This window comes from Empidonax traillii, unplaced genomic scaffold, assembly GCF_003031625.1.
Source record: "Empidonax traillii isolate 1590-97213 ecotype Southwest subspecies unplaced genomic scaffold, ASM303162v1 scaffold815:size503231, whole genome shotgun sequence".
Taxonomy (NCBI): Eukaryota; Metazoa; Chordata; class Aves; order Passeriformes; family Tyrannidae; genus Empidonax; species Empidonax traillii.
In genome coordinates, this window is record NW_020956008.1 from 111,497 (window position 1) to 122,464 (window position 10,968).

The window sequence follows — 10,968 nt, forward strand, 5'->3', positions numbered from 1 at the left end:
AAGTTTGATGGATTGTAAAATTATCCTCCATAAAAATCATCAGTCATAGTAAACAGAATTTATCAGCCTCTGGTAATTTTACAGCTTTTTCTTCATCTTATCTTCTGTTAGGAACTCACTTAAAATTGATTATAATATAGCATGTTTCTAGAAACGTAATTCATTCATAGATTAATTAGATTTTAGGTTAATATCCCATCATGGAATAGGACATGAGCCAACAGTGTTTTCCAGTTGTTACAAAACTGCAGCAGAGAAACCTTGATTACTGTTCCCATGTGGTTTAACCGCCAAGACCAATCACTAATCAAATTCAAACGACATAAAATGGAACATCCTTCATAGCATTTATTTTCTGGCTGACTTATACTATAGGCTTTTTATTGATACAACTTGCTGTACTGAAATGAACTAAAAATTGCAAGAGAGGATTTATCCTTCTACTTTAATTTGGTTCTGCAGCCTATATCTGAAACTCTCGCTCGGATTTTTGTGCGTGTCGTGCTGCTGTCCCTAAAATATTCTTCCCTACAGCAGAGATAAATTGTTTGCATAAATTTAGAAAGTACATGTAAATAACTGTACTGTTGTGTCGGATTTGATGGCAGATGAACTTAAAACATAGGTTCCCGTTCTGCAATTCATGCTTTGCTTGAATCAGTACTGAAAACTGTGCGGCTCATAACGTCAGCTGGAGAGGTGGCAAGTGCAGCCATAGAACCAGCATCATTATTTGCATCTGTCCTGTCCCAGTTTTCTCTGATTGCAAAGGAACCTTTCTAGTCTCATTGCACAGCATCAGAAAAAAAGTATGGATGTAGTTTAGGCTGCTACAGGTTTACTGGGAAGTAACCCGGGCTACAGCCTCTTCCTCTGCTGCCTCCAGGAGCACTTACCAGTGCGACATGTGGCGGGATTGCCCAGGAACAGCCCCTCACCCTCGCTCAGGGAAGGTGCAGAGGAGGCACACCTCGTGGGTTTCATTATTGCCAGGTGTCACAGAAGGGGAAAGAAAGGGCAATGGGTTTTGGTTAGAATCATTAGAGGTAAAAAACCTCTGATATGTAGAGAGTTGATTAAAATCTGTAGTGGAAAGGGAAATGACAACTTCAGGCTCCTAAAACAAGCTATATTGCTGGGCTGGTGTTTAAGCATGCTAATTCAGAACTTTTTAAAAATGAAGAAGCCCCTGCTTCCAAATTTTAAAATTATGACCTCTGTATTACTGGTGGGAGCTCAGAAGAGGTTTCATTCTGATGTGTGTGTACACAAACATGGAGGCTCCCTCCACAGCAGCTGAGCATGCAGACATGCAGGGGTGGACTGATCAGCCTGGAAACATTGTTTGTCTCTTCTCAATTGTCCTCCTCAGAGGCTAAACATTAAAAAAAATCTGTTTGCTGTGGAGCTCACTGCTTTGTTTAAGCTACCTCCATGAATCATCTTTAAAACTTGTAAGAAGGGTCATTCCCTTCCCTTCCCTTCCTCTGCAGGTCTTTCATCAGAGCTTCATGCTCTTTGAACTCCCCTCCAGCCCTCTTAGTGCATACAACAAGCCAGAATTCATAGCTGGGAAAATTATTTCTACATGGTTTCTTCATACTCCTGATTTGCTCTTGGTCCTGCTACATAACCTTGATACTTCAACAGTCAGACTCAATGATCTCAAAAGTCTTTTCCAAGCTAAACAATTCTTTTATTCCATGGTTCTTTATCTGCTGCTTCTGTTCCTTTTGCCCTTAGGCCAGCTGATGTACCTTGGATAGTCAGATGCTATGAATCTAGTCCAGCACACAAAAGAGAGGATTACTAGTGAGGAAAATCATTACCTACTGCCAATTACCATTCGCAGTACGGTCTTGAAGTGCAATTCTGTTTTCCATCGGTGTGCTGGGTGACTGACACGCAGACATTGCAGGCCAAGAGCTGAGACATCACTAGAGAGCAAGAGGATAAGAGTCTTTGTAATTACCAAAATAAATTGTCATGTTCAAAAAAAGCCAAAGGTGGAAGATGAAGACAGGTAAGAACACAGCTAATATTTAAGAACAGTAGTCTGAGAACAGTTCAGTGATACACAAAAATTACTCCAATTACTGAAAATGTCAGTGAAATTATATGTTTGTTGTATGAGTAAAATCCTGCAATTACTGAATTTGAGAGGATTTTTTTTCTTTCAGTCAAATGGGTTATAGAATCTGTCTCTTTAAGAACTGCATTTCCTATTAGATTTTTTTTAAAAAATCTTGAACTGTATTTTTATCACCTTCCTGATTTAGTTCTGAGTAAGTATCCCAATTAAGAAAAAAATCATCAAAACCTCTGGTCCAGGATAAAATTGTAGCCCCTTTTTTTATATAAAGCCATGAGCTTTGTTGAAACCATGAGCCACACTTTCAACGAGGTAAGGATAACTACTTTCGTTCAGTAGGACAAAGCTCTGTATATTTAAATGCTGTGAGGTTAAATAGTCTGATGAAGACTGAAACAGTGAAGTTACTTAGGACTGTGTAGTTCCAGTACCATTTGGTGGTTATCCTTGGCAGCGTAACCTTCCACATGATTCTGTCAGGGAATAATAGTGAGCTTCAAATGGTTAAGTCGAGTTCAATAACTTTGTAACCAATCTCACCTTTCAGTATGGCTTTTTTTTTTAACTGCAATTTTTTTCAATCACTAGAAAATCAGAACAATTTTGCTATTTAGCTCCCTCTACAAGTAAAGCTAAAAGGATCTTTTGAGAAGTAAAGTATGCTATATGTGTCTTGTTCATTTTCAGTCCATCAGGTTCTAAAAACTGAGTATCAGCTTCATCTCTCACCATGGATATTTCTTCCTTAATGCCTTGTGGTGAGCCTCTGATTGCACTAAGCATTGCTTTCAGTGAGTAGATTCCCTCTGTGAGAAGCAAAATTGGTGATTCTGCCAATGTGAACAGAGCGAGGCTCTGCTTTGCCTTCTGGAGAAAGTACTGGTGTTTAATTGCTTTTCTTTTTAATGAATCCCCTCAACACACTTGACTGAGCACCAGCATTGTGATTGGTTCCCAAGGTATTGCCAGTTATAGGTTTTTAGTGCTTTTTAAGTAAACTTTGTCCATGCAGAGTTGATGCAGCCAGTGGCCATTCTGAGGCACTATGAGAAAACAGCCACATCAGTGCCATTCAGTTCATGACTGAGCAGTAGGTAAAAAGATAAACTTACCTGACCTGGCAACTGGGACCTCAACATCCTAAATTATTAAATTATGCAAAAGTTCAGAGAACGTTGGTATAAACCTGATAAGGTCAAACAGTCTTGTCATGTCAAGAAAATATTTATATACTCTGTAAATTATGAAGACTATATTCTTGGATTTAGAATGCTGAAGATACTGAGTCACCTCATCATGTTATGAAAATTAAGACCCAATCACTACACTATGTTTCACCTCCTAAACTATGCAAGAATTTGAACTATAGGTAATGTAAGTCTCAACTCCTGTCACCTGTTCATTAAGCAAGAGCTGTTCTTGTTCAGGTCTGTAGTTGTCAATCATACAATGGTCATGCTAATCAGCTTTATTTCCTCTAAGGTAACTTATTTACAATCCAAGATCATCAGAAATGCTGTCCTTGTGATTTACTTAAATGTATTTGTAGATTGTTATATTCTGAAATACAGTAGAACCGAAATACAGTTCTCACTGTTATATTACCCATAATGCCATCAGGGGATGATACATAGCTATGTATACATGGCTTTTCTATCAACTGCTGAACAGACTAATGAACTTAAAAATGCTTCCTATCAGTGCATTTTTTCCCAGAAAAGAAACTGGCACTTATTGTTTATCATGAAAATCTGATGGTGTGTCTCTGAGAATGTCATTGTCTGCTACAGCAAAATAATATGGTATTTCTGCTCAAATAGAAAAAAAAAAAAGATTCATTATTTCAGAAATTATTTTACTTTCAGTCCAAAAAATAGATGAAAGCTTCTCAAAATATACAAGGGAGAGCAAGGCTTATCTTACTATTTAAGGTTATGTGTTAAAGAGAAAGAAGTTCAAAACATCACATTTTTAGCTCAGCAGAGGTCACACAGTTACAGCTTTCACCTTTGTAGTTTCTTGGATGTGACTGTTCAACTATTTTCGCTGCAGAGTGTTACCTGTCCACCTGATGTTAAATGAGATCCAGAGATTGTTCATTTTCCACAGAGAGGAATGCGTGGTATTCTGTCCTGGCTAGATGACAGACAGATACTCCCTGGCAGTTCAAATCCAACCCTTTTCACGTTACACCTTCACTGCAAATGGCCATGTAACGCCACTGAATTCAGTGAGAAGTTACTTCTGATTAGACCAGTGTACCTCTGATGAGAATACTGCTTTGTATCTCAGTGCATCTGTTTTACAAGCAGCTGTGAACACATTAAAATTGTCCTACTAAAAAGGTTATGTATGAGCAACCTATGTAGTGCTGCAACAGCATATCCCACTTAGGTCCATTGTGTCATAAATACAAAGCAGTTATAGGAGTGGAGGATATCTAAATTGGTAAAACTCTGAATTTAAAATTAGAAATAGTGGCTCAGTGGGATCAAGTTTACCTTGAGCATATGCAGACAAAGTAACAAGCAGTTTTTAAAAGGGAAAAATCCAAAAAATTGCTTTCCTTCCCAATAAAGTTATGAGTAATAACTAAAGAAGCAAAAAAGAGAACATACTTTGTGTCTTGTATTAAAGATCCAAACTGAAATGAAGGACGTTGAGTTATACAATTAAGTATCGATTTTGTTGATCTATATTTAATTCTCATAGCAATTTCATTGTTTTTATCCAATAGTGCTTTGCAGTTATACTTCATTTGAAGCAATGCTCTTCTTGCTTTTTTGTTAATCTAGGAACTAAATTGCCCAATGCATGAGAGACATAAATAAAGTTTGTTTTATTCTTCTGTGTAACTGATTCTGAGCCCTTTAAAGTGCTGGTTAACTAAACTTAGACAGCTGGAAAATACATTTATCCTGCAGAATGGTTCATTGCTGATTCTGGGCTCTGGCGTGCCTTAGAAGCATAGCCTGACCCTGAGACAATCAGAGCTTCTGCGTGTTGCAACATAGAAGAAATGGCCTTGCTGTTGCTTTCCTTTCTGCACATGAGTGTGGGATCCTTTGTGCTTGTGAACCAGCCCGTCCTTCCCTGCTCCTTTCTTTTACACCTACAGAGTCCTTGGGCCATTCAGAACAGCTGCAGCTGTGACTGGTCCTTGATCACACAGCACTGGAAAGCCATTCTACCCACACGTAACCTCTCATTTTTTAAGTTTACAGAAAACCTATTTTGATGTATTAATGTAGAAATAACACCTATTTATAATGTATCAGCATAACTGCAGGCTAGTTTTGTTTTCCTAATTTGCTGTGCTTGAAGTGACATGCCAGATTTTATCACATCACTAATGGGTTTTAGTTATTCCCTTTAGGATGTTGCCAACGAGGAAACATTATTCTGATTCATGACTCATGAGTTTATTTCAAAGCAATGTGACTTGTGATGAATGTCTGTATAACGTCAGATGGAGTTTCTCCTCTTCTGACAACTGGTCACTGCTCTCAGGTGGTACAAGGCATGCCACACTGACTAGCTAAGAAACTCCAGCTGTGGGAAGCTCTCCACGTACACCGTGGAGTAAAACAACGAGTGCTCCCCATGCCCTAAGGCCATAAAGGTGCAGATTTTCTATATAAAAATAGAGTTTGTGTAAGTAAAAAAAGCTGTCCATTGATCTGCTTCAGGGTGATGGGCCAGTGCTGTTACTCTTGTCTGCATTGAGCTGGTTTGGGGTTGATTTTTTTTTTTTTTAACTTAGACCAAAATCTCTGACTACGTGTTTTTGTCTTTTCCCTAAAGTTAATACTGGGGAAAACATGTAGTGTCCACACCAAATGCTGCAGTGACCTTATTCAAAAGCAGATGCAGAATAGTCAGCAGAAAGTCCCTACTAATATTGGAAAAATTTGATTGGAACCATGAGTTAGAAGTTAGGTGCTCTCTACACTATTACCAAATATTACCCAGTTCTCATAGATATAAAACACACATGATCTGTGCCTCATGGTCCTTCTATCTGCAGAAGCAGCCACTGATTCACATTAGTGTAACTCTCAAATGTATTAATGAACTAATTACTTTAAAATGCACAATATTCACATCTCTGGGCTAACCCTTGTTCTTTTTTATACCTGTGGCTCTGCTGAAGTCAGTAACAAAGTGATATGAACAAAACTAAAGATACCACATAACCACATACAAAACTTAACAAAAAAATTTTAATAAGAGTTGCTTTGGTTTTGCCTTTTGATTCATCTAGCAGCTGTTGTGACTGCCATGAAAAATAGGAAATGTAATTAAGGATGAATCTAAATAAACGCTTTGGTGATTTTTTACAGATCGTATCTATAGTAACTAGAGAAAAACTTTTTAACTTGGGTTAACATTTGTTCTGACACACAAAGGTTACAGAAATTACTAGTGACTTTTCAACTCCAGGAATGTACATAATTGTGTTATTGTGGGAGAAAGTCATGTGTTGATTATGCAGATTCTTACATTACCTCTGCTTAAATTTTTCTTTATTTTTGCTCATGGACCTCAGGCTGTGAATGAGTTTTCTTCTATGAGTAAAAGAAAGGAAACGTTTGAGGGGGATTTTTACAAAAGGATGTAACTGGGCACTGAGACACCTAAAAAGGACAACTGTATGTCCAAAAAATATCCATAACTTCTTTCTGAATTGTCTCTTGTTTTAGTAATAAATTTTACTACAACTGTTAGAATTAGTTTTCCCTTTAATTCTTCATGTATTGTAGATATTCTGTTCACTACACTGCATATCTTTTGCCAGTAGGTTTCACTGATGTGCTTCAGTTTCATTTGACACAATGATTTTGCTTAGAATTTGTAGAGAATACTTTTATTCCCTGCTGTTTCTCTAAACTATTTTACAAAGTGATATCTTTATATTAAATGAGAACCTAGGGTGTGATTAAAGCAGGATTGTAGCCTTGGTTGTGCTTGTAGGGTATAAAAAATTATGGATACATACATGCAGAATATACCAATGAATTCAGCCCTGTCTTTCCTGTGGTGTAAATCTATGCTCCAGTAGGATAGCCAAAATCCTACTCTTATTGCAATGCTTCACCCAGACTGCTCTGTGCTGCAAATTCTCCAGGAGTCTGTGCTCCTCCTGCCCAGGAGTCAAAATCGGCTCCATTTGAATCAATAGGAGTTTTATCACAGACCTTACTAACACCAGTATTGAGCCCTGCAGCCCCGAGTCTGTACTAAGTGGTCGCATTCAATTTATCTAAAGAAAAGCTGTGAAGTGGGAAAAACACAGACAAAGAAGCATCATTTAGTCTGTCATGTGATGAAATACTTTAGGTTTAGTACTCTGGAGAGCAAAAGGTGCTAACATGTCTTATTGACGCCATGGCTGAGAATTTTCTCATCTGGCCTACAGAAAAGCAAAATAACTCTTTCAGTATTTTAAATGAGAGCAAAGGGAAGAACATTTTAAGCTGAAATGGTGAAAAATTTCTATTGAAGGGTCTTAAATTTGTGTTCATTCCCATTACCAAGGGTTAATATTCCTCTATCTCAGAAAACATTATAATTACAGATATTGAAGACCTTGGTTTGAGCTGTCATCTAAAATCAGAATCCAACATAACATCCCCTAAAACCTTTTAGACTGAAGATTAATTAATGAACCAAGCAGAAAATTTTCATTTACTAAGATTTTAGGATCTCCTGTTGCTTTGCTTAAGTCTGCTTGAAACATTTGCTAAAAATACTAATCTAATCCATGCATGGTCAGCTTATGAAATATGACAAGATCACAGCATAAACAGTCATTGGACTGGCATTTCAATTTTTAGCTAACTAGCCATAAAAACAAGCAATCAAACTATGTAACAATTTGTCTTTCTCTTGCCCAAGATTTCCAAGGAGAAACAGCACAGCAAGCTCAACATTTGACTGACTTGGAACTTGAATTCTTCCAAAAATTCTAATGACCCTTTACAACTGTATATGTTATGATCCACAGCATCCATACTTCTGCCCAAGCTATATTTTCAGTGTGCTTAAAATGCCGTTTCATTTTCTATCTAAAACAAAATATTAATGTCTTGGATTTACAATAATTTACTGATTCAGTCTTTGACATCTGATGGCCCTACCAAAAATGAGGAATGGCTTTGCCCTGTCATGGCTTATCTCAGATTCCTTGAATCTTATCTGTCCAAGAGGTTATTGAATGTTGATTGTAAAATGTTGAATGCTATCCCATATTTCTGTGGTAATATTATCTGTAAGAGGAGTTAGTTACTCAGATTTTGAAACACCCTGTATATGAATAGCAGGTCATTTTTATTGAGCCGCTCCCTACACAGCTCCCTAATGATTCCTTGGTCAGAGCTCTGATTGCAAATACCAGTAGCTAACAAAGGGATAAAATTGCTCTGGTACAATCCTACTGTGCGTTTTTAATATAATGTGCTAATACATCGTCCGGTGTTCCCACAGAATTGCTCCACTTCACCAAGCAGGCCTGGCCAATATCTGATTGATTCTGGTCTGTGGGGATCGGCCCAGCTCAGTATAATTTCCTGTCTTGCTGCTTTCTTGTCTATTAGAGAGGGTTTGGGTCTGTGAAAATCAATAGCCTTGCACATGCAAAATGTGAGGTTATTCCCTAGCAAGTTTCATTTGCATCCTTGATTTATGGAAAATGTTGTTTTCTCCTCTGCACCTTTTTTTTTTTTTTTCAAACTCTACCTAAACAAATACCTGTTTAAACATACCCCACCCCCCCCCCAAAGTATTTGTACAGGAGAAAATGTAAATTACTGTGAGGATGCTAGAGAATTTTAACACATGCATAGCCAGGATCTGCTACTTATGACATTATTAGCACTTAACTGTTACGTAAATGGAGTCCTATTTGTCTCAGCAGAATCGTAAAGTTCTGATTTAACCTAAAATGGACACTAATGTTCTATTTAATCATAACAGTTATTTAAGTGTCTAACAGTCTATTTCCTTCCACCCTGTGAACTTTGAAAAGATGGTAATTAATGGTGTACAATAGGATAACTTTATTTTTATAAGAAATATGTTTCTAATATTTCCCTCACTTATTACAGAAATTGAAGCAAACTGAAGAAACAAAAGAAGATTCCCAGAATAGAGTATCTAAAATCTCCCTGGAGTCTCTCAATAAATTTAACAGCAATAACGTGCTTTTATTAGAAAGAGAGAAGAACTGTCTGAACAAGGTTGAAGGACAAAGGGAAGAAAACGGGAAGAAAGAAGAGGCTTCCCTAAATAGCTCGGGTCAGCACGAGGTGGACAATTTGGAATCCTTGAGTGATTCCCTGTATGATAGCTTCTCCTCTTGCGCCAGCCAAGGCTCCAACGACGTGTAGAGACACTTCCCAGTGGGCTGTGACCGTGGCACATAACGGAGCTGAAGGCGAGCGAGGAGTGAGGAGGGGGGGAAAGGGACAGTTGTTGAAAATTCCCCCTCTGGATCATGGCACTCACGGCAGGGTGTTCTGACTTCCCATCACACAGCAATAAGGCAGGGAGGCGGCGTGGTGGTGCGTGGGACTCAACGCTGAACACGGCGAGCGCTTACACAGAATAAAGTCTTAATTTTGCACTTTTGTGAATATTTGTACAGTTGTAAATACCTTGGGAAAAATATATTTGTAGGGATACACGACAGCAATAAATATTAAATTGGTGCTATGCTCCTGTAATGGCAGATTACTAACTTAAAGAAATTGGTGTTAATATTAACAAGAAAAGTTAGTAGATTTTTTTAAAAAGATTTATAATTGTTCTAGTCTTAAGACTGTATGTAGAAACACTGCGTTACCATAAACCTGAGCCTGCCAGACTGCCTGTAATAAACTTTCATGGACTCTGTTTTACAAAACGTTTTATTTTTTACTTCTAGTGCAATTCCATACAGGTGTTCTACGGAGACATGCATTTCAGTTATTACAACTTCACAACAGGTGTCTTATTTCAAAAGGGTTTTGACTTTTGACATGGCAAGAAAATGAATAGATTAAAAGTCTTGATACTGCTGGCATTGGCTTCATCAATCATGCACATAACTCTTTGAAAGATCAGGGTCAAAGCAATTCGCTGCTGACACAAACGGGAGTCTTGTAGGAATGAGAACTACACAAACCACCCTGTGCTTCTGACTGCAACTCAGTTTTTCAACTTCCACCTCCTCTGTACTCATTTGCCATCAAATTATGAATGTACCATACCGTGTTATCTTTTGTAGTCCCTGTTTGGTCTTAATTAAATTCTAAATACTAAAATTATATTTTAAAAACTGAAACAACTCCCGTTTGTGACACACTGCAATAATATGTTGGTGCTAACCAGTACTAGTTCAAACATATCTAGGAGCAGGGCCTGTTTTGGGTGTTTTTTGTTTTTTCTACAAAGGTTGTTTATATGTAAGGGAAAGTCTATTTCAAAGGTTCTGTGTATTTTTTCTAGCTGTGAAGTATTTATAACTGCTTTTTGTACAGCAATTGTAAACTAGATATATTTGGGGTATTTCTAGACTCTACAGTTTCTTTAGCACATGCCTGTTAATCTTTGAAATACTGTATGATCAGTGTTAATATTTTGTGCAATTTGTTATATTTTAAGTCATTTCTGCCGTAAACTTGCATCGTCTTTTTTGACTTTTAAGAAATTTTCATTGAAACATCTTTCGTAAATAAAACTTTTCTTGCGTACGTGTGCCTGCGGAGGCGTTTTGGGAAGGGGATGGTGTGACACCCTGAACGTGAGGGTGGGCTCAGGGTGGGAATCACCGTAGCCAGCCCAAGGGGTGGTCCAGGGGGTACCCGCCGAGCCGCCCCCGCTCCGGGGCAGGCGGG

General features: G+C 37.9%; 1 protein-coding gene across 1 annotated transcript in view; it reads left to right on the top strand.

Moving 5' to 3' along the window:
* The window catches only part of LOC114066804 (nck-associated protein 5-like), a gene marked incomplete at its 5' end in the record, with an annotated part of 103,532 nt that extends 92,711 nt beyond the window's left edge, over positions 1-10,821 (top strand). Inside the window, one exon of the mRNA XM_027901786.1 lies at positions 9,199-10,821. Coding sequence (XP_027757587.1) covers positions 9,199-9,480 — 282 coding nt within the window. The remainder of the gene's footprint in view (positions 1-9,198) is intronic.
* Positions 10,822-10,968: the final 147 nt, after the last annotated feature.